The sequence below is a fragment of the Cricetulus griseus genome, chromosome 7, assembly GCF_003668045.3.
Source record: "Cricetulus griseus strain 17A/GY chromosome 7, alternate assembly CriGri-PICRH-1.0, whole genome shotgun sequence".
Classification (NCBI taxonomy): Eukaryota; Metazoa; Chordata; class Mammalia; order Rodentia; family Cricetidae; genus Cricetulus; species Cricetulus griseus.
In genome coordinates, this window is record NC_048600.1 from 118,774,733 (window position 1) to 118,799,841 (window position 25,109).

Here is a 25,109-nt window from a genome sequence, read left to right on the forward strand (position 1 = left end):
TAATAAACCAACTTGTCTTAGACATTCAGACCTAATCCTACACATATGCCTCTTCCCAGTGGCCTGTGTAACATTAAGAAAGTAAGTGTAGGATTTATTAGATTTTGATGCTTTGTGAAATTCAGACTCAGTGCAGTGCTTGGATGGGTATAAGACTGCCACATAATCACTACAGAATGTGCTACAGTTCTTTGATTGTTCTATAGAGATTAATTCAATAGATAGTTTTCTTTACTTCAGTTAAAATTTAAATTTGAACATACTCCAATGTTTAACTCAATTTTTAATTCTTTCTCCCTACATGTTGAGAATTTATCTTCAATTCATATTTAGAAAAGGGGCTTTAAAGTAAGAAAATTATTTCTATGCAGTGATAAAAATCTCATTTTGCACAAAGATTCTTTTCACTTTCATTAGCCCTTAGACTTGAAACTAGAAAAATCTCAAGATTTATTTCCCTTTACAATTATATCCCTTCCATTCTTAGCATTTTCCAGGACTTCTGCAGTGAGAAGTGTTCAAGATGTCTTTGCCTTTCTTCAGTGATGCTATCCTTGTGTTAGATCCATTACAGTGAGCCATTGCCCATGAGGGAGGTATAAATTACCTGACATTCAGACCCTTCTGGCAGAAAGAACTGATGTTACATTTCAGTCATTCTCTAATACAGCTGGAGTATCCCTTATCCAAAATGCATAGGGCCAGATCAAATTTTGATCATTTCAGATTTTGAATTTTTGACTAGAGATATATAATCTATAGCTAAAATGACATAAAAATCATTAAGTCAATATGTATTTTTCATATGAATACATATTGATTACTGGAGAAAAACACTCAAAAGTATAAACTTGCTTGTTCAACTCACTGATTGGTTAATTTAGTTACATCATTCCATAAGAAGGAAATCAGTGATTCTGATGAAATATTTCCTTACTATATTCTATGTGGAAAATAGAAGTTCATTTTTAGGCCTTTTAAAGTGTCTATGTTTGGGAGTAGATGTGTACACATGCATGTGGAAGTCAGAAGTCTATCACATGTCTTCCTCAAGCACTCTCCACTTGTTTTGTTCTATTTTAGGCAAGGTCTCTCACTGAACCTAGAGTTTATCAGTTTATCTAAACTGCTAACCAGTTAACTTTAGGGCTTTACTTGCCTCCTTTTCCCCAACTCTGGGATTGTAGAAGCATGCCACAGCACCCAGCTTTTACTTAGATGTTGGGAATCTAAACTCTGTCCTCATCTTGTGCAGCAGGTACCTTAGTTGCCTCATTCTCCAAGCCTTAGTTCTCCTTAATATAACTAAAACTCATATTGAAAAGTTAATTTTTAGAAAATTACATCAAAGATGCCATTGACCATGTTTTGTTTGTTTATATTACCTTCCATTGTATATACTTTAAAGGTAGTAGTAATATGTATTATATTTTATATCATAAATATACACACTTACAATTCTGTAAAATTTGTATTATTTAGTATTTTGATATCTATATAATCTGACAGTATACATGTTGCCAAGAATGCCAGTATGTTTGTGATTCGAGTTAGTTCTTTAGAGTAAATTTCTTAAACAGAATCTTAAGGTCAAAGTGGTATTCACTAAACATTACTGTTTATTTGCCTGCAAGCTGAACAATAATTCTATCAATAAAACTGAGATCACTAATTTTTCCAAAAAAATTATTTTTAATATTATCATGTACTAAAACCATATGTTTTTTCTAATAGTGTATATTATTTGCTTTAGTTTGTATTTTTTGGTTTTTGTTTGTTTGTTTTGAGACAGGGTTTGACTGTATAGACTTGGCTGTCCTAGAACTCAATATGTATACCAGGGTGTCCTTGAACTCACAAAGATCTCTCTGCTTCTACCTTTCACATGCTGGGATTAAAGACATGGGCCACAACCATGCCCCACTTCAAAGATAAAAATTTTTAAATGTTTGCTTTTTACACTGGGGTGTGTGTGTGTGTGTGTGTGTGTGTGTGTGTGTGTGTGTGTGTGTGTAATACTTGAATGCAGGTACCCATGGAGGCCAGAAAAGGGACTCAGAGTTCCTGGAACTGGAGTTATAGGGAGTAATGAGCTGCCATGTGCTGGGAACTGAACCCAGGTTTTCTGGAAGAGCAGCCAGTGCTCTTAATTGGTAAGACACTTCCCCAGCCTTTAGCTGGTGTTTCTAGATAACACTGAAATTTAAGCATGACTTTCAAATATATAATGTATAATCTGCTAAAACAAATTCTTTACCTCTGTTTTATGAGGATGTATTATGATTATGTTGATAACAAAATAGATTCTAGGGTCTCTGTGGTTAAGAGTGCTTGCTGCCTTTGCAGAGAATGTAGGTTCAGTTCCCTGCTCTCACATCAGACAGCTCACACACAGCTGCATTTAACTACAGCTCCAGGGGATCTAACACCCTCTGACCTCCAAGGGCACCTATACTGATGTGGTACATAAACTTATGCAGGCACGTGCGCACGCGCATACACACACACACACACACACACACACACACACACACACACACACACAATTTGTTTTTAATTTTAAAAAAATAAATCTGTTCTAGTGAAAAGTTTCAATGAAATTTTCTGGATAACAATCATAACTGAATAAATGAAATGAACAAAAATACCTATAATAAGCTTCAAATTAGTTATAGAATTATTTTAGAGCTTTTTTGTTTGTTCTGTTTTTTGGTTAGGGTTTTTTGTTTGTTTGTTTGTTTGTTTGTTTTTGGAGAATTTCTCTGTATCATCCTTGCTCTCCTAGAACTCACTCTGTAGACCAAGCTGGCCTTGAACTCAGAAATCCACCTACTTCTGCTTTCTGAGTTCTGGGATTTAAGGCCACCACCGCCTGGCCATGTTTGGTTTGGATTTTTTTTATCTGAAAAAAAAAATAGCTATGGTAGACTTTATTATCGCATAATATATAACAACTAGATGAGTGTATTATGATGAGCACAGAAACTGACTTACATAGAACAAACTGAGTAACTCTGAAACAGACCTAATTTAAATAACATAAAGTAGATATATCAAATTAGTGACAGTTTAAACTGTCTAAAGAATAAGTTATTAAATTTAGAGAGAGAAAATAGTTGTCTGTATATCATATTTCAAAATAAAAACATAATTAAAAACATTGCATACATCATCTGTAATAAGTACATATGACAGGCATCACATTAATGTGGCAAATGTTAGATTAAAAACAAAATGTCCCCAGCACTTGGAAGGCAGAGAAAGGCAGATCTCTGTGAGTTCAAGGCCAGCCTGGCCTACAGAGCAAGTGCCAGGATAGGCTCCAAAGCTACACAGAGAAACCCTGTCTCAAAAAACCAAAAGAAAAAAAAGTCATGAACTAAGGAGCTTATTGTTCTCACTGTCTTTTCATTTTTTTATTTTTCTTCATTCTTTAAGCAAACCAGGCTGGAGAGATGGCTCCACAGTTAAGAGAACTGGCTGCTCTTCCAGAGGCCCCAGCAAGCACATGATGGCTCACAACCATCTGTTATGAGATCTGATGCCCTCTTGTGGCCTGCAGGGATACATGCAGGCATAACACTGTATACATGATAAATAAATCTTAAAAAAAAAACTAAGCAAGCCTATTTACTTTGCATTGCTTTTCGACAGAACTGATTTTCAAATTACATACCAGTTCAACCATATTGGTTACTAAATATTGAAATACATAGTGAGTGGTTAGTAAAGAGCTATCAGGTTGCCCAGCCACTCCTGATTAGCTCCACCTCTGCCTTTCCCCACATCCAGCACTAAAAGGTTATCTCCCCAAGTCTAGGAGCACTTGCTCTTTGGGATGGAACCTTACTATTGTTTAATAAATTTTTTAGGCTGCCCTGATTTTCTTACTGTTGTGAATGAGTCATTTGTGTTTTACCATTTTTTTGTATGCTAATAGCTCTAGCATACCTACATTGTTTATTTGTGGAAACAACTTTCAGGGTTTTGTTATTTCCTGAAAAACCCTAATACTATCAAATACCGTTGCTCTAATAGTCTTCAACTGCGCCCCCCCCCCCACTTTCTATCAATGATGACAGTTAAACTAAGTTATGTTGTCTCTTATTGTTCCTTCCAGTTCGCTTTGCACCTTACAGACCTCCAGATATCTCCCTGAAGCCCCTTCTCTTTGAGGTGCCCAGCATCACTACAGAGTCAGTGTTCGTTGGCCGAGATTGGGTATTCCATGAGATCGATGTTCAGCTTCAGAGTTCAAATGCCAATGTGAACCAAGGAGTAGTGATTGTGGGGAACATTGGGTTCGGCAAAACTGCCATCATCTCCAGACTGGTGGCCCTCAGCTGCCACGGTACACGGATGAGACAGATTGCCTCTGATAGCCCACACGCCTCCCCCAAACGTACGTATTCCTTCTTTTATATTAGACCATATATCCTTTTATTCCTAATTTGTGAAACCTGAACCATGTGAAGACCATTAATTCAAAGTTCAGAGAAAGATCATAATACTCTGTGTATATCTAGCCCACTCATCCAGCAGTCACCAAAGTGTAATTGGAAGAACCCTTTTGTGGCAGGATCATGCCTAACAGAAGATAAATTCCAAAGCTGCTTCGTCTGAAAGCAAAGTATCTGGGGTCCACACATAAGCCTGAGAGAACAAGAGTAAATAGAAAATAGTCTGTGTGTTTTCCAAAGCAGATTTTCCAAAGGGAGTTATTGTTATTCTCTAATAACTGTTGCCTTTTATCTCTTGGGAATCTCCAAAAACAATGAAACACTCCCCATTTATAAGACCATCTCCACTGTTGGTACCGTAGATCTATTCCTTTAGTTAACTTTCAAAACTTGAAAAAAGAGCAGGAGGGGGAGGTGGGGGAATAGGAGGAAGAACTTTGGTTGGAATGTAAAGTGAAATTAAAATAAATAACAAAATAAACAAATATTTTTTAAAAAAGAAAAGGGAGTAGGAGAATAGAGTAGTGTCACTCTCTGTCACAGCTACACAGAACCCACACTGCTTTATGAAAAATGTCTGTTCTTGTAATCTGTTGATTAGACTATTTTCTGCCTCTGCCATCCTCAAAGAACCTTTGTTTCTTAAAGACAAGTCAAGAATATTACACTGATAGGATGCAAGCTATTTTTATTTTTTTATTTTACTCTGTAACTTTAAAAAATAAGATTTGAACATTTTATGTGTGTTTTGCCTACATGTATGTATGTGTACCACACGTGTTCTTTGAACCCACAAAGGTCAGACAAGGACATCACATGCCCTGTAACTGGAGTTACAGATGGTTGTGAACTGTCATGTGGGTACTAGGAATTGGTCCTGGTTCCTGAGTCCTTTGCAAGAGCAACAAGTGCTCTTAACCACCTACCCATCTTTCCAGCCTATAGCTATTCTTCAACATAAATCTGTTACTATATGAACTGACAATATAAATATATTACCTGAAGCAGCAGAAGTTCTTTGGTTTAGGGAATAAGAATAATGCAGAGGTTTGGCCTAATTTTCTACAGTTTAACATACATTAAACTTGTGTAGGCTTATTTGGAATCCCACTGGCTTTCTGAACCTTCCGGCAATGATGCCATGATACAGTTGTAGTGATAATGAAAAACTGGAAAGTCACAGCTCCTTTGACTTATCTCTGTGTGTCATCTGTTGTTCTTTCTTCTGCCTCCTCCACATTGAGCCTACTGCTGCAAAAGATGTGAGCGGTTTAGCCTGCAGTAGCTCACTGCATAGCTCTCCTTCCCCCACACTCAGCTCCGCAGCCTGCCCCCTCCTTGTCATTTCCCTTAGAAGGTACAGAAAAACTGTCAAGGCAGACACTAGCCTGTCATCCTGCTTTCCGCCTACTTTCACAGATATGACTCCCCCATCATTCTCTGCCTTCATCACCCCCCAGCACACGCAAAGAACAAAAACATTTTGTGAAAATAGACTGTTGTATAATTCAGACATTATTGCGTCCACTACAGGCTTACTAAGTATGGAAGGTAGGGAAATTCTGCATGATATATGACTAAATTCCTATCACTGGAGGTCCCAATGTAGTTACCCGGATTTGACATTTGTCAGCAGCTGCCAAACCTCCAAATAGCTGCTCAGTTAAGTAATCGCTACTCTGCCCATTTCAGAAATCTATTTTGCTAGTTTGCTAAGTGCACTGACTTGTGCTTATCTGTTAACTTCTTTTTCTACTGTTCTCTGCATGCCAAACAGTAAGTAAGCCCCTCAGACAAAAAGGAGACTCACCAGAGGACAGAGTATTTAGACAGTAATTACTCTAAAATCAAATTCCAAACAAGGGGTCATAGAGCCATGGACAAGAATAAACCAGCAAATATAATACAGTCACTAAACTTAACTCAAAGTGTCACACATTTCTTCAGACCTGCCTCACTGCCATCTCTTGTGCACTTACCCTGCAGTTATTGCAGGTTGACCAAGAGATCTATTCCACCACAGTAGAGTGGGGGAAATCTAAATTCACTTTTACTAGTGCAAAGTAAAATGTACTACTTTCTTCTAGTCCTTCATATACCTGTTGGCCACCCAATAACTTCAAATAGTATTTTTTTTTTGGTTCCTGTTTTTAAAATATTTTTTACCTCTTTGGTTCTGTCATTTCTAGTAGAAAATACATTTTCCTTTTTTAATACTTTATTGCTTATACCACTTGAAGCTTAGTTTCCATGTAGCTTTTGGTGGCAGCATAGCACACTACCATGTTTTAAGCCCTTGTATGTTATATTCCAGTTCTGTGATTTAGAAGTCTAGTTTCTTTGTTTAATCCAAAGATATGTCTTATTACTAGCAAGAACCAGGGAAAAGTTTTAAAGTTTCTTCTCTTTTTTAATCTTATTTTATCCCCTTAAAATGCTCAATTCCTATATGGGTGTGGTATACACCTATAATCCTAGCACTCAGGAGGAGAGCAGGAAGATTAAGGAAGAGGTTGAGGCTTTGAAGAGCAGCAAAGTAAGGATCAGCCTTGGATGGATGGATGCATGGATGGATGGATGATAGAGATTAGATAGATAGATAGATAGATAGATAGATAGATAGATAGATAGATAGATAGATAGATAGAGCATGGTGTATCATACCTGTAATCCCAGGACACAGGGAGCTGAAGCAGGACGGTGTGAGCCTATACTGTATACATAATGAAATCTGCCTACATAGTAATACTCTATCTCAAAATAAAATGAAATGCTCAGTTCTGTGTTTTTAATATATCCAAAGGTTGTGTCACAGTTACCACAGCCTATTTTAGAACATTTGGTCCCACTAAAAGAAATACCTACTTTCCTTCAGACTCCCTATCACCTACCCCAGAAAACCCCTGCTTTACCTGTAGGTACAGATTTCCCCATCTGAATGAACATTTTATATAAATAAAAGTGCATACTTGAGATTTGGGGGCTGATGTGGTGTCATCTATGTGGAAGCATGCATGTATACTCTGCTTCCTTTCGTCATCAAGCAGTAGCTGCTGTGTGCAGATAGCACATTTATCCATTCATTAATTGATAGACACCCGACTTGCTTTTACTTCCTATGATAAAACATGCTTCTCTGGGCATTGATGTGCAGGTTTCTATTTAGACATGTGTTTTTTACTTCACTTGCATATATAGTTAGGAATGGAATTGCTATGTCATAGAACAAAATGGAACTTATTATGCCTTTAGTCTAAAGCAGTGGTTCTCACCTGTGGGGTCATGACCTGCATGCCAGATATCCTGCATATCAGATATTTACAGTTTCATAATAGTAATAAAATTACAATTATGAAGTAACAACAAAATAATTTTATGGTTAGAGGTCATGACAACATGAGGAACTGTATTAAAGAGTCACGGTATTAGGAAGGTTGAAAACCACCTGTCTAGAGTTTCATGAATCTCTGATAAAACATCTCATCTTTTTAATTCAGATGTAGATGCCAACAGAGAGCTACCACTCACCCAGCCACCTTCAGCCCACTCATCTATAACCAGTGGAAGCTGCCCAGGAACTCCGGAAATGCGCAGACGACAAGAGGAGGCCATGCGAAGACTCGCTTCCCAGGTATAATAGGGTTCCCAAGTTGGTGACCTACTAGCTCCATTTTAGCACTAAAGCAAAGATAACAAGACTTTTGGCAAAAATGAACAAAAATATGTAAAGGTATCCATGAGAACATGAAGAAGAGTTTCTTTTTTTACTTTGTTTTTCTGTTCCTATTTAAAAAAAATACTAGGATGGATGAGAACCTTCAAGCAGTTTTCTAGTGAGTTAGATAAAGGTAATAGATGGTTTAGCCAAAGTCACCATATAAACAAACAGTAGTTTTATTTTTTATTACTGGCTCCTCCTACTCTACCATATAGCCCATAATATTTTGTAATTTAAATTTTCTTTCTCAAAATAACACATGCACATAGAAAAGCAAATAATGCTCTAACTATCAGTTGACTTCTTTACCCAAGACATCAACCTCAAACCCCAGAAACTGTACATCCCCAATCCCTTTTGATGGAGTTCTTCAACATTATCTTCCAACCCTTTCATTTAAAAAAAAAACAAAAAACATTTTTTGGCTATCATAATTTTAATTTCAAATAGCTCTTTCTTTTTCTGTAGCTATCCTCTTGTTTATAAAACATTTTTAAATTTTATTCATCTAGTGTTCTCTCTCTTTCTCTGTCTCTCTGTCTGTCTCTCTCTCCCTCTTTCTCCCTCTCTCTCCTTCTCTCTCCCTCTCTGCCCCCTCCATGGGATGGGGAGAGTATTGGGGAGGAAAAGAGAGAGCAATTTCATGTGGCCAAGTTTGCTTAAGTATACAAAGAGCATTTAGATGATCCATTCTTTATTGAAAATACCCAGAAATCAGTGTCCATACATTTTAAGATTTCTTTCCTAAATTGTTCACAACCTCTCACAAAGAATTCTCTAGCCCTTTACCTGGAGAATATATATACTAAATGCCAACATTCCAGGGCTAGGTCAGAATATGGCTGTTTTCAGTAGTCACTATGCAAATTTTACTGAAGGCCCTTGGTTTCAATTCTGCACCCAACTCTGTTTTGCCCTGTTTTTGATATCTCTAAGTTTAGTCACCTAGGTAGGAAATCCAGGTTTGGGGTTCCCTTCCTTACTTTCATCCTCCAGAGTACCTGTACTTTTAATTCTTGTGCTTTTCTGAAGTTGTACATATGGTCTGTAATATTACCAGTTTCAGATTTCCTCATAGAAATCCATTCTAAGCAAGGCATGGTGGCTCTTAATCTCAGCACTTAGAAGGCTGAGATAGGAGGGCTTCTAGGAATTTGAAGGAAGACTCAATGACATGGGTTCCAGCCTAGGTACAGAGTGAAACTCCATGGAGTGTGTGGGGTGCTAGTCATCCCTATTAGTAAGTGCACTTTCAGACAGACTTCCAGAACAGCCTCAGATTTCCCTCATATTCATTGTCAATTCATCGTGACTGTAGGAGACATCTCTGCTTCCTCATAAATACGGTGTCTACCCATTCTTTAGAATCATTTAAATAAATACAGAAATAGATAAATATTGAAGAGATCCCAGCATTATATCCTGTTACTCACTTTGAATGTGTGCTTGGAACCCATGTGCAGTAATCCAGAACTGAGTCTGCATTCTCATGGTGGGAGAAAGATAAGACTCAGGTAAATACGTAATACATCCAGATGGTGGCAGGGGCTAAGAAAATAAAAGACACTCTATCTCTCTGCTTTGTTACAGCTTACTCCCTCTTTCAGAAAGGAAAGAAACTCCAATATTTTCTATATCTGAAAAGTTTTAAGTATAATAAATAGAATATTAGTGACTCTTTATCATTTCTGAATGAGTAATCACATTCTAAATATCATGTTGTGTCTGTCACCTTTAAACAAAATGTAAATCAGTCTGTTTATACCTTGAGATGGGATTTTTTAATTTCTTATTAAACGTTGTACAGTAAATTTCCCTTCAGACTTGATATTTATGTTTACTACTCAAAAAAGTTAAATATTGTTTAAGTGACGATCAGTGACTATTTACATTTAGTTTCAAAAATAAATTTTAGAATTCTGAAAACAATGTACAAATACATTCTGTGTGTTTAAGTTTATGCTAAACATGTATAAGAAATGGCTCCTAGTAGAAAAATAAATATTATCCTAGTAATTTATTGTGCCACATTACAGTTCAGCTATAGAAGCTTGTGCTGTGGGAGAACAGAGCAGAAGCCAGCAGTCTTGCTTCTCACCATAACAAACCAGCAAGTGGATATCTGACTTTTAAATGAGATTCTCGAGTCAGTATTAAAATATATATATATCAAGAGCCTCTTGATTTAAGAGTCCTTGGTATCAATTCCTCTATATAGGTAATTGTCACTGCTAGTTCATAGCACTCTTGCTGCTTCTTATGCTAATTAGCGGGAGACACTAAAGAGTTGGTCAGAACTTAGAATGGTCTTGTATACTGAAGAAACTCTTTCTACCTGGATTATAACTGCTTTTGCTAGATCAGCACCTGTCAGCTGTATCTCCAGTTAAGCATCACTATGTTCTGAGATAGTCAGTGCAGAGACACTGTGATTCATCCAGGGTCTTTCTTGTGTGTATAAATTCACCTAGAAAAAAAAGTGGGCTTTCCAGTTTTTATGTTCATTACTGTGTTATAGTCATATGTGTAGAATGTAATATAGAATGGATTAATAGGACAGCAACACATTGGCTTCTGTTTAGTGAAATTGTGATAAGTGTGGAGATTCTAAACTATTTGGGTTTTTGTTTTGTTTGCTTTTTTTAATGTCATGGTATCTTAACCCTATATGGTAGTCATTATTATCTCCATTTTATACATAAGAAAACACTGGCTCCAGTGATTATTTTTCCAAAGCTATGCTGTTAATAAGTAACAGAGCTAGGACTCAGAGCCGGTGTAAGAATATTAGCATTTTCTTCATTCTGTAGAAGATGGGACAGGTACTCATGAGCCTGTACCATAACCACTGCTACTTTTCTCCTGACAAGAATGATCTTTGCTGAGAGTTCCTTTGGAAAATATATCAGACATTGAATGTGTCTTCAAAGTAAGAAAATTGTGATAGATTTTCACCTTTCAGGGATTTTGCTGAGTTATAATTTCAAAAGAAAAAGTTTCTATATGGCTAGCAGCTCTTATCGTGTCAATGTTTAATCTTTAAGAAGATAATGTATATGAAATCAGCTAATTAGAGAAACCAACTACTTTTAAGATGTGTCATAAGGAAACAAAAGCTGGAGCTTTTTTTTCCCAAAAAAATGAATTTTTATGTAAGAAAGAACTCAATGTTACTCTTGCCATTCCTGTGGTATATAAGAAAAATGTCAAGTGATCTTGGTTCTTGGAAATGGTATTGCTACTGTTAAAGCTGTAAGCATAGCAGCCATCATTTTGGCAGTTTGGTAACATTAAGCATGTTGAACCTATTATGGACATGTTAGGGAAGGGTGAGAGGAAGGAGGGAATATATGCACGTTTAATAGATGAAGTTTAATTAGTATTAGTCTACATGTTCTTAAAGAGAACATTGAAGACAGATGAGATCCAAATCAAGCAGCAAGTAACCTATAAATAATGTTTTCATGTGTCTAGGGATTTGTCTTCTCAAATTAGCACTGACCCAGATTTCTTCTACATTCTGGATACAAGTGTGGGGAAAACAAACTTACTGTATGTTTGTCAGCTTCTGTGTTTGTTGTTTGTTGCTTGTTTTTAATCTGCCTCTTTCACTAGAATAGGTTGGTGCTTAGATGTTAGCCACTCTATCCCCAGCTCTTAACACAAGGGTTTAGCATATAAATTGGTGTTAAATGAATGAAGAAATTGCAAACTCTTTCCTGTACTGAAACCAGATAGCCTTTCTCTTGTTGTACTTTAGTAAAATCCAAACTACCTTATTAAAAAGCTTCATATGAGATGAAGGTATGTTGGTACACTATAATCCTGTCCCTCAGGAGGCTGAGACAGGAGGATCAGGAGTTCAGGCGGGTCAGGACTATGTTGAAAGACTTTGTCATGACAGAGGAGGACCCACCTGAAAGCTAGAGATGTAGGTAAATGGTAGAGTGCTTACTTTCATGCACAGGGTCCTGAGTTCAGTTCCCAGCATTGAAAAGGTTAAAGGTTATTAAATATCTTGACTTCTCCAACTTTGCATTGTGTATTCATATATACATATATATGAGTATAATTTTTATGTAGTCATATATATGTATAGTTTATGCTTTGACCTAAAATAATAAATTGCAACATACTATATTCAAAAGGACAGTTCTTCATTCCAGTGGGATTCCAAATAACAAATATAGAAGAAGGGAAATTGAAAAATCATCAAACATCGTAGTAATCATTGCCACAGAAGAGATCCACCGGTAGATAGCAAAGGTAATGGGCGAGTATTTACAGAGAAATAGGACTTACATAATTTCAAAAGACTCTTTTCTTAGGTATTTTTAACCACAGAAAGAAAGGTAGCAACTTAACAGTTACAGAATCTTAACTTCAACCAAGCAAAGCAGATCAGCCTCACCAGTAGCAAGACATCCCAACACTGAGGCCTATCACATGACTCATCAGGGACGCAACACTGTTTTTACAGTGTTCTTCCCAAGAAAAAGTCTCAGATCATCAGACAAACCCAAACTAAGAGACAGTCGACAAAGTAACTAGTTAATATTTGAAAACATCAAAGTTGTGAAAAATGAGTAAGGTCTTTTATGGATAACTAAAGGTCTCTTACAGATGAAAGGAAACTAAAGAGAAGTATACTGTGTGGGTCCTTGATGAGTCTTGAATAAGAGAGGACCTAATGGAAACACTTAAATTTAAGTAACATCTTTAGTTAAGATTATTAAGTGTTGTTTAGATTTTTAGGTAGAATTATTATATGTTAATTTGCTGGTTTTATAATTATAATTATATAAAATATTAATAAGGGAGGCTGACTGAAGAATAAATGGAAGTTCTGTGTATTACTTTTGCAACATTTCTGTAAGTCTAAAATGAGTTCAAGTTAAAAACTAAAAGTCTCATTGCTTTAAAAAAAAAAAAAAAAAAAAAAAAGGAGGAGGAGGAAGAAAAGGTAAGTCTCTAAACTGGAAAATTCCTGAAACAGAACCCAAGCCTGGAAACTATTTTTAGCCTCCAGTCCTAGAGTGAAGATTAGAAGCAGAGTTAGGAGACTAGAATAAAGGAAGCTAAGGTAGTTATTTACAGTGAGCCTTCAGATCCCTAGAAATACTAAAGTAGCTGGTGTGGTAGTAGATCACACATTTTATTTTTATGTGATAGATGTTTTGTCTGAATGTTTATCTGTGTACCACATGCTGTGCTGTTCCCAACGAGGCCAGAAGAGGGCATCACAGGCAGCTGTGGGTAGCCATATACATGCTGGGAACTGAATTCAGGCCTTTGGGAAGAACTGCCAGTGCCCTAAACTACTAAGCCATCTCTCCAGCCCCAGTGACTCACACTTTAATCTCAGCTCTTAGGAGCCTGATGAAGGAGGATCATTGTAAGGCCAGCCCCATCTCCATAGTGAGTCCCAGGTTGGTTGATTGGTTGGTTGATTGGTTTATTTGTTTAAACTAAAGAGTCGAAGGATAGTGCTAATAAATAAATCAGGAGTATTGAGTGGTGGATGGGCTTACAAATGTTAGAGTTGAGCTAAAGGAAGAACTATTGTAACTCTAAATTTTAAAAAATACAAATGCCACATGTTATGTAAGCTAGATTTTTCTGTTCAAATGGGTTCCATATATTCAAAACTGCCCTTCCTTAATATGAGATTAGCTTAATTCCTCCATAGGTATTCATTTGAAGTAGAAAATGCTGTATGGTTGTGAAGGCCTGAGACTTTTAACACAAGCCTGGAAGACTTGCTGCCACCCAGTTCTTTGATAAGATTCATGATCTGTTTTATCATTAGCTGGATATACCATTAAATCAAAAAGTGTCTCCCTCCACCTTTGGCAGTACTAGAGATGAAAACCAGGGTATCATGCATGCTAAGCAAGCATTCTGCCAATGAGCTATATTTCTAACCCAGTCAAAATACTTTAATACTTTGTTACATTTATTTATTACGTGTGTACTCAAGTGTCTAAGTTAGAAGAAAACATATGAGAGTTGTAAGTCCCAGGCATTGAACTCAGGTCCTCAGGCTTGATAGTAGTCAAGCCTAAACACAACTAAAGTATGTTACCAGCCCCCAATCAAAATACTATATTGACCTCCATCCTTTAGGATATGTGGCCTACTAGCCTCCCCTTTTGTTCTCCCCCATGAAGAAGGAAGAGCACATTTATTCAAAAATAGTTAACATGCATAAAACTTGTGGTGGAAAAATTAATTATATAAGAAAGACATAGCTTTAAACGAGATTAAGACAGTGATTTGAGAAATGAACAAGGAGCGCAGCCAAGAGCACAGAAATAAGAATCTACCCAGGGAAAAGGTTGTGCCTCTTGGTTTATTAAGGCAGATTGATTCTGAGCCATTTCCAAGGATCTATAACTAAATCAAGTATAACTTCCTCAGAACCATAGAGTACCATATAAATGTGCCTTTGATCACTGGTATAATGAGAGACTGGGAAAAAATTCATAGTCTAGGCATGTTTCCTGTTTTTATTTATAGGAAAAGTTTTAGATAATACCAAAAGACAATATGGGAGGCTACAGAAATGACTCAGCTCTTAAGAGCACTTGCTGTTTTTCCAAAGGACCTGGGTTCAATTCCCAGCACCCACATGACAGCTAACAGTTGTAACTCCAGTTCCATGTTATCTGATGCCCTCTTCTGGCCTCCATAAGCATCAGACACATACAGCTTCCTTAGTTGCTCTTCATCTTGTTTTGAATCAGGGTCACTCACTGAAACTATAGCACACTGATAAGCTATGCTAACTGGCCAGCAATCTACCTATCTATGCCTCCCCAGCACTGATGTTACTGACACACAGCTGTTTTTACATGGATGCTGGCACTTTATCTGGCTGAGACATCTCAGCACCTATCAGATAATTTTGATGGAATTCATATATTTATACATACTACATAGCTACTTTGAAATGTGTAGTTAGTAAGCCTATTTTGAACACCTTGCAAATCTGAAGCTGCCTAGTGGGTTTTCTACCTGAATTCTCCAAAGAAATCAAGACTTTATATTTGAATGCCAAATACTAAAATTAAAAAGAGAAGCAGTTTTAGAAAATATAACTTTAACAGTGACCTTTACTAAATGAAACCTCATTTATCCAAGTACACATACGATTTTTAACAAAATCAGAAAAAAAATCTTCTAAATTTTATAATCTTTATCTGTAAAATGATAACCCATTTCATTAGGTAAAAAAAAAAAAAAACAATTATACAAGGCTGTCTGAACTATACATTACCTCCATATCTGGAATCAATTGAAGCAAAATATGCTGTGATTACATATTGATTCAAAGGTTTGCTGTTTTGCTTTTTAATCATGTGGAGATTTGTGTCCTTAAAGACAATAACTACTGGCTTCACCATTGACTGCAAGGACAAGGTTTCTCTGTGGACTTCTTACACTGTCTTTAAGATAGATAATAAAACAGAGACTAATGTACCTAAAGAGTGGGACTTTTTTTAATGCAACCTCTAATCTCTTGTTCCTTTATTGAGTTCAGACTTGATTGTTTCACTCACAAGCAGTTCCTGTCGTTAGCTTTAAATATTCAATAATGTCTCCTGTGTTGTTTGATTTCCTTTATGTTTAATGAGAAAGATTTTTAACTGTTTAAAATAGAGTTAGCATTTCAAGAATGTATTTAAAAGATGACCACACTTATAGATTAGGATTTTTTTTTCAGAATAGAACTCTTTTATGAGAAGTAACTGAAAAAAAAAATTCCCAGTACATCCCTGAGTGCTAATAGGATGTCAGAGTTAACTATAGGCACAAAGCTATTAGCTAAAATGAACATACCGAATGTTGATAATGGCGATGATGAATAAGAGGAGTCTAGAAGTGATGGTGGTGGTGGTGATGGTGGTGATGGTGGTGAAATCACTGTTACTGCCCTCTTACTGTCTTCTGAGCACCATGTCACATTCTTTCCATATATCAAGCGGAATCTCTCCTATTGATCCCATGTTTTCTACAGTATCCCAGCAGTAAGATACTTACTACTGAGCAGTAAGAACCAGAAGAGTGATCTATATTAAAGTCACCCTCTGTGCTAGGCATAATGGTATATTTTGGAGATAGAGGCAGGCGGATCAGGAGTTTGGGCCAATCTTGATTACATAGTGCAACTCTATCAAAAAGAAAACCCTCTTTTACACTTTCTCTTGAGGCAAAAAGAGCAGCCAGAACAGAAGATACAGAGTAAATTCTGTACAATTCTAACAAACAGCTTAAAACAGCCAGCCAGAAAGCCCAGAACCTGAATGTTATTATGACTCATGAACTCTTAGAATATAAAACACATATTTAGCAAAAATCTCACCTCTTTCCTTCCCTTTTATCTAATTTTGGTACTTTTCCTCTGCTTGGATTTTTAGAAAATATTTACTGATAATTTTTAAATCTAAATTATTTTATTTTATAGGTTTATCTTAAAATACAACTGTAACCAAAAAGTGATGTAAGCATGTGTATCTGTTGGGAGTAACACGGTTTTCTTCTAATGTTTTGTTTCTAATGCTTTGTTATAGAGTAGACTTTTTCATACTATTGTTTTGAGTAAATACTAACAATATTAATATATATCTTCATTCTCAGTTTTGCTTCCTGTTTCTTATAATCCAGAAGGAATATCCTATTTTATTTAATAAAATTAATTTTAGGTTGTGATAAGTATATACAATGGAAATATTCTATCTAAATTTTGACTTTGAATAAATTATACAGTTGAGTTAGCAACTTTTATTTTTATTTGAAAAAATTGAGGAAATGGAGAAACCAAAGGCAGTAGGAGGAGGAATAGTCTATGGTAAACATAGTTGCTGATAAACCTATTTGCAATCTCATCTTTCTGTAGGTGGTTGCCTATCACTATTGCCAAGCAGATAATGCCTACACCTGCCTGGTACCAGAATTTGTCCACAATGTTGCTGCCCTGCTGTGCCGCTCACCTCAGCTGACAGCTTACCGGGAGCAGCTTCTTCGGGAGCCTCACCTGCAAAGCATGCTCAGCCTCCGGTCCTGTGTTCAAGACCCCATGGCCTCCTTCCGGAGGGGAGTCCTAGAGCCCCTGGAGAACCTCCACAAAGGTATAGATGAAGTCCTAAGAGCCCTGGTCACTTGGGTCATGATATAGAAATGATTATGTTTATTACATTGTCAAAACTAAATGTTTCATAGCTGATGCCTACAGAATATAGTTTACAAAAGACTTTGCTTGGGTGGAGTGTGATGGTGCACACGTGTAGTCCCAATGCTTGAAAGTCTAGCACTGGTTGAGTCTAGGAAGTCAAAACCAACCTAGGCAATAAGACCCTATTTCAAAACACAACAAGTTCCTGTAGAAACTGCAACTTCCTCCCTTTTTGTAAAAGTTCTCATTTTGATTTCCAAATGATTTTAGTTTTCTTATAATAAAAGTAGTAGAGCTTCTAATCCTTTCTGTGGAATTAGAATAAATCAGTAAAGTTGTAGCTCCCACTCACTGTTACAGGGTTTCTATGTTTATAAACCTCATAATATAGAAACTTGTATAGTTAAAAAATATCTGCAGTACGTTTATTGCCCCATTTATGCAAATAAAGCATCCTGTGGTTGCACACCCCAGTATTTACACTAGAAATCACTTAACTGTTCCATTTGAAAGGTCCTTAAAAAAGTGAGTGGACATTTTGTGGTACATAAATTGTATAGAAAAGCTAGTTGGTTTTTTTGTTTGTTTGTTTGTTTGCTTGGTTTTGTGTGTGTGTGTGTGTGTGTGTGTGTGTGTGTGTGTGTGTGTGTGTGTGTGTGTGAAAATGAAGTTAATGGGCCCTGTCTCCCTCTCGAGTTCTTGCCTTTCCTCCCTTTTTCTCCACAGCCCTGGTATCCACTAAAGCCTAAGTACAGTCTCTCCTTAAGCCAATACATGCCTTCCTGAACCTCTTTCCACTACAGTTTTTTATCCTTTTAATTTTTATTTTTAGTATGGAGAGGTGTGTTGGTGGGGTGTTGCATACATAATACCTGCACATGGATGTGCACATCCACATGTTCAGAAGACAGTGGCGGGCCTCTCCCTCCATTGCTCTCCTCCTTAGTTGTCTTAGCACAGGGTCTCTCACTGACTGGCCATGAGCTCCTGAGGCTTCCTGTCTTCGCCCCACCAGCACTGAGGTTACAGGCATGTGCAGCCATACCCAGCTTCTTTTATCTGTGCTTAGGATTACAGCTCTCTTCAAAGCAAGTACTCTTACCCACTGAGCCATCTCTTACCCTTCGCTATTCTCTTTTCTGTTACTTTTTATTTATTTGTTCTGTGTGTGTGTACTCAAATCACAGCTTGATGTGGTGATCAGAGGACAGTTTGTGGGAATCAGTTCTGTCCATAAAACACAGTTTACAATTTTACTATAAGATATATCTATTCATTTATTCCTCTATAACCAACTTTTTATATCCCTATTAATACAACTCTGAGAGATCAATTGTTTCATCTTATTCTGGTGGTTTCTACTTACCCTTAAAGTCATAAGCAATAATTGGAAAAACAATTTACAAAACATTAAAAATTGAATGATTAACCCAAAAGAAAGAAGAAAAACAAAGTAATAGAAAAGATAAGGTAATTCATATTTAAGAATCGGTTGATTCCCCATGGAGGGATAGTCTCTTAGCCCAGATACACAGAGGAGGGCCTAGACCCTCCCCCAAATGATGTAACAGACTTTTATGATCCCCTGGAAGGCCTCACCCTCCCTGGGGAGTGGATGGGGGAATCGGTGAGGGGCATGGGAGGATAGGAGAGAGACGGAACTGGGATTGATACGTAAAATAAGACTGATTCTAAATTAAATAAATAAATAAATAAATAAATAAAAAATAAAGAATTGGTTGTAAAATATAAATGGAATACATACATTAAAATGTAGAAACTGTCAGGCTGAACAAAGAACAAAATAATGATCTGTGTGTTGTCTACATAGTTACTCAAATGTGACACAATTGAAAATGAAAGGATAGAAAAATAGTGGGTGAAACATAAACTTTAAGAAGTCTAGAGTAGTTTATTAATGTCAGAATAGACTCCTAGACACACAGGGTTAGTAAAGACAATTAATAGACATGAAAACCAGTTCATCAGGAAATACAGTAATTCAAAATCTGTTCCCAGTTTCATGATTTCAGAATCATAAATCAAAAACTGATTGAAGAGCTTAACAAGCAATGCCCTGTTAAAGATGAAGATTTGAATGCCTCTCAGTAACTGTTAAAACAAGTAGAGGAAAAAATTAAAGATGCAGAAGATTTGAAGCAACTTGCTCAGATTGATGTTTACAGAATATTATACAATAAATGCAGAATATGTATGTTCTTCATGAAAACAAACTATATTCTGAAAAAGTCTCGAAATTCTAAAAAGTTGTCAGAGTATGGTAGTGCATGCCAAGAGTCCCAGCACTGGGACTCTTAGGAGGCTGATGTGGGAGGGCATGAGTCAAGGCTAGGCTAGAGTCCATAGTGAGGTCCTACCTCTAAAACAAACAAAAATCAAAGTTAAATATCAGTCTAGGGAGCTAGCTCAGTCCATAAAGGGTAAGGACCTAATCTTTTCAGAACACATTCATTCACATATAGTTCTATAACTACCTCAGGCTTTAAGGAATTCACAAAAGAATGTATGATGTTATTATCTTTAAACTATGATACAAACAACCACAGTCTATTTAACTTTTATGTGTGTGAGAAAACAATGGATTTCCATATGCAAGACCTCATAACTCCTACTGTAAGACTCTCACAATGAAAATATTGTATTCCTGAAACTGTAATATATATGCTCATAAACCTGGCAGTGGTGGTGCAAGCCTTTAATTCCAGGACTCTGGAGACAGAGGCAGATGGATCTCTGTGAGTTCAAAGCCACCCTGGTCTACAGAGTGAGTTCCAGGAAAGCCAAAGCTACACAATGAAACCCTGTCTCAAAAAACAACCCAAAACAAAAAAAGCATGTGCTCATATATATATATATATGACCTGATAAACAACAAAGTTAATTCACCAAATGAATGATGGCATGTCTATAAGTTATGCACCCTGAGCATCCAAGGCCTCATGAGAGGCCTTTTCTAATACAGTTTTTTTTTTTTCAGGCTGATACGTGATCAAAGACACAATGAGAACTTACCTATCCACTTGGCAATTGTGAAGTAATTTGTTTCTTTCTATCTCAGAGAGAAAAATCCCAGATGAAGATTTCATTATTTTAATTGATGGATTAAATGAAGCAGAATTTCACAAACCGGATTATGGGGATACAATTGTATCATTTCTGAGTAAAATGATTGGAAATTTTCCTTCTTGGCTCAAACTAATTGTAACTGTTAGGACCAGTTTACAGGTATGTGTTTGTTTGCTTCTGAAGATTAAACTGAAAAGTTCCAGTTCCTAGTTCTCTTAGCTCTTCTTAAACCTAAGAGACATTTTGTAGAAAAGAACATTCTTTCTGTATGTGATTCTCAAGTTCCTATTCTCATTTCTGTGGCTAAGGCTTCATAAATGTTCCTCAAAATAGCACTAAATGGCTGGGTATGTAATCCAAACCCTGGGAAAGCCGAAGAAAGAGGATGATGAATTCAAGATCAGTCTTAAGGGAGGAAAAAAATAGCATGAGCAGAAAGTCTGTTCGTTAGACTTTGTCCTGATGTAGTAGTACAAAGGAAAAATGCCTTGCTCTTTGAGTTCCATCTCACACTTTTAATCATTTACTGTGATTCAGAATCTAGTTCAGCCCTCAGTAGAGGCTCAGACTTTCTGCTTCTTCCTCACTTCTGCTTGATTTCTTTTTGTTGTAGTGGTGGGGGTTTTTGGGGGTCTTTTTTTTTGGTAATATGAATGTAAAATTTTTTCTGCATATGCCTTCCTCTGGTGAATAATGACAATATTGGGTCTTTAGCTTAAATTTATTACAACTAAGAGATAAGGTTTTGTTTTCTTTAAATTATCTCCCCTACTCACTACTAACAGCTCATGGCCTGAAAGAACCAGGATTGTGGAGTTGAGCCTATAAAAATACTTGGACTACGGAGTAGAGTTTGTAGCTCCCATTCTTTTGTGTTTGTGTGTGGTTTGGAACAGTGTTTCTTTTTTTAATAATTTGCTTATTTTATTTTATATTTTATGCATTGGTATTTTACCTGTATGTATGTCTGTTTGAGGGTATCAGATCTTGGAGTTACAGACAGTTCTTAGCTGCCATGTGGGTGCTGGGAATTGAACCCACATCCTCTGAGAGAGCAGTTAGTACTCTTAACTGCTGAGCCATCTCTCCAGCCCCAGAAAGTGTTTATTATATTAACAAAAAAAATCCCTACTTGATAATTAAGATCTCATAGAGTTCTTGAAAAAAAAAAAAGAATTCTCATGGAATTCTCATCCCACTTTTGATAAAGCCCACTTAGAGTAATTAATACACGAAGGGTCACAGTAAGTCTCCTCCTTTTCCCTTCTTCCAGCCTTTACTATTATTCCTCCATATTGGCAAATTATATTTACTGCCCTCTAGACCAGAAACAGTATCTCTAATCCTGTCACCTTACAGGTGACTACTATTATTCTGCAGGTCATTTGAGTTTCAGAGTCTAGATCAACACAATGATCTTTACAGCTAAAGTCATATACAATCTAATTATTGGATAATGGCTTGGTTGTTAAAATATAAATAGAGATCTTCAGGAACACAGCTTTGTGTTTGGCTTTAGTTTTTTTGTTTGTTTGTTTGTTTTACTAACATTTCACTGTGTTCACTCAGGCTGCCCTCAAACTCATGATCCTCCTGCCTCAACCTCCCAAGTACCAGAATTACAGATATGTGTGCCACCACACCTAGCTGTAATCTCTATTCTTGGTACTTACGCATAAGCAAAATTGTCCTGATATCTGTTCTAACATGATGTTATGTATAATTGAAAAAGCAGTTTTAAATGTCTGGGGTAGACAGAGCAGAAAAACCTTATTGTTTCAACTGTGCCAAAGTATAAACAGTGTATGATGCACATTCCAGATTTTATGGATAAGTCCAAATTTCAGTATCTTCACGGATAGAGACCTACAGTAACTGCCAAGTACTGCACTCTCTTTATTGAAGTTTTTTTGGTTCTTGGTGTTTTGTTTTGTTTTGTTTTGTTTTGTTGGTTTTTCAAGACAAGATTTTCCTGTGTAGCTTTGGAGCCTGTCCTGTAACTAGCTCTTGTAAATGAGGCTGGTCTCAAACTCACAGAGATCCACCTGCCTCTTCCTCCCTAGTGCTGAAATTAAAGGCATGTGCCGCCACCACCTGGCTTCAGTGAAGAATTTCTAAAAATTATTTTCTTCATAAAATCATGTGTGATTTTTTTTTCATTGCTTTCATAGATATTTCTTGGATATTTAGAGTAAGTCCTACACTGTCCTGATGAGTGAAGATTTGGTAATGAATAAAACAATGTCTCTGCTTTCATAATACTTTTTTAGGAAGGAACACAAACAAAAACAAGCATAATTATAGAGGATGGAGATTATAAGCAGAAATACAGGTGAAAGTTGATGGTGTCTTAAACTAGTAATAATCGTAGAAACCATGTGAGACAGCCAGGTTTGGAAAATATCTTGAAGGAGAATAAAAAGCAGTTGATCAGCTTGGTGTGGTGGTTCACACCTGTGATGTCATCATTTTGAAAGCTAAGGCAAGGGAATCAAGAGTTCAAGGCCAGCCAAACTACATAGTAAGATTCAAAAAGAAAAAAAAAAAGACTTGATGACAGACTAAATGTGAATATGAGCAAGAAAACAAGAATGAATCCTGGGATTTGGATGAGTACATGAGTAAATGCTATCTTTAGGAGCAAAGATCACAGATGCCTCCAAGGTTTTAGAGCCGGTAAGTGACAACAACAGCAATTTGTTGACATGGGGCATGTCTTGTGATTGAGTATAAAATCTAATAATTTTTATTTAGTCACAATAAGTTTATCTGTGAAAAATCAAAATATGAATTGCTGGGTATACCAAGATTCATGGTGAGAACTTGGGGGAATTAACTAATCTGGCAAAAACAGATGATATTTAAAAGTGTTTTAGAGAATGAGAATGACTGAAGAAGGAAAATTAATAGAGACCCTAGCTTGCGGTGGGCTGGGAAATGAAAGATATGCTATCAAAATAGGCTAGGTAAAACGAATCAGGATACTACGAAAGTGAGGATATGTCATAAGAGCATGCTGCTAAAAATGATTCCAGAAATGCTATGGGAAGGTGTGGTCAACTGTCAAATACTCCTGAGACCCTGAGATATGAAAACTGAAAACTAATTATTGGATTTGGCAAGGTTAAGATTATTGACAGTCTTGGCAATAACCTTTTTAGTGGAGTGGCAAGATTTCAGTGAAGCCAGAGTATAAGGAATAAAGAGAATGGAAAGAAATGTTCTTCAATTTGATCCTGAAGTACCGTTTACTATGACTCATAAAAAGTCTCAGTATTAGGAAAAGCCATGTTCTTTTTTTGGGGGGTGGGAGGTTGGTTTTTTCGAGACAGGGTTTCTCTGTGTAGCTTTGGAGCCTATCCTGGCACTCGCTCTGGAGACCAGGCTGGCCTCGAACTCACAGAGATCCACCTGCCTCTGCCTCCCGAGTACTGGGATTAAAGGCGTGCACCACCAACGCCCGGCAAAAGCCATGTTCTTATTGTGTGCATAATTTGTTTTAGTCTATGGATTTCGTGCTTAATATTGTTTTCCTCTTTGGCCACTCAGAAATTCAGACTTAATTGTGGACCTCATAGTCTATTAGAGAGTTAGGGAAAACTGAAGGTCTTTCTGTCTGTCTCTCTCTATCGCTCTCTCTCTCCATCTATTTTAGGAAATTACCAAGTTGCTGCCTTTCCATAGGATTTTTTTGGATCGACTAGAAGAGAATGAAGCCATAGACCAAGATCTGCAGGCTTACATCCTGCACCGGATTCACAGCAGCTCAGAGATTCAGAATAACATCTCACTTAATGGCAAGATGGATAATACTACATTTGGCAAACTCAGTTCTCACCTCAAGACCCTCAGTCAAGGGTCTTATCTATACCTGAAACTAACATTTGACCTCATAGAGAAAGGCTACCTAGTGCTGAAGAGCTCTAGCTACAAGGTGGTTCCTGTTTCGCTCTCTGAGGTTTATTTACTGCAGTGCAATATGAAGTTCCCAACTCAGTCTTCCTTTGACCGGGTGATGCCTCTCCTGAATGTGGCAGTGGCCTCTCTCCATCCACTTACTGATGAACATATCTTCCAGGCCATCAATGCTGGGAGCATTGAAGGCACACTAGAATGGGAAGACTTTCAGCAGAGGATGGAGAACCTCTCCATGTTCCTAATCAAGCGCAGAGACATGACTCGAATGTTTGTGCACCCCTCTTTTCGAGAATGGCTTATCTGGAGAGAAGAGGGAGAGAAAACCAAATTTCTCTGTGATCCCAGGTAAGATCTGTGATAAGTAATTCTGAGCCTGTTTTAAATTTATTGCATAGAGCATGTATATTGAAAGCAATTGAAATTGCTCTTCATTGAATGCTTCCCACAGAGAAAATTTTTCTCTTCTTCTCTTCAAGGCCAGTCTGTAGTGAGTTTAGCAATGTATTGCCTATTCCTCACACTGTGACTCACCAAAGACGCTAAAGCTCTAACATTGCTGGGTTTTTATTGCCCCTGTGGCCCTGCTGTTCACCAGACCTCATTATAACAACTATGAAGCTTATTTCTTCATGCTGATTCATTAGAAAGCTAGTTCCAGACTTTGCTGTAGTTCTAGGCCAGGCAGAAAATAATTTATATTTTCCCAGAGCAGGAAACTTATAATGAGGCATGCTTCCATGGAAAGAAGAGG

The 25,109-nt window shown here is 36.9% G+C and overlaps 1 protein-coding gene across 10 annotated transcripts in view; it reads left to right on the forward strand.

Moving 5' to 3' along the window:
- Positions 1–25,109, forward strand: part of Tanc2 (tetratricopeptide repeat, ankyrin repeat and coiled-coil containing 2) — a 311,247-nt gene that overhangs the window by 213,895 nt on the left and 72,243 nt on the right. For all 10 annotated transcript variants that reach the window (XM_027427849.2, XM_027427850.2, XM_027427851.2 and 7 more), the window contains 5 exons: positions 4,121–4,402; positions 7,958–8,091; positions 17,078–17,309; positions 20,433–20,599; positions 24,096–24,703. In XM_027427849.2, coding sequence (XP_027283650.1) covers positions 4,121–4,402; positions 7,958–8,091; positions 17,078–17,309; positions 20,433–20,599; positions 24,096–24,703 — 1,423 coding nt within the window. The remainder of the gene's footprint in view (positions 1–4,120; positions 4,403–7,957; positions 8,092–17,077; positions 17,310–20,432; positions 20,600–24,095; positions 24,704–25,109) is intronic.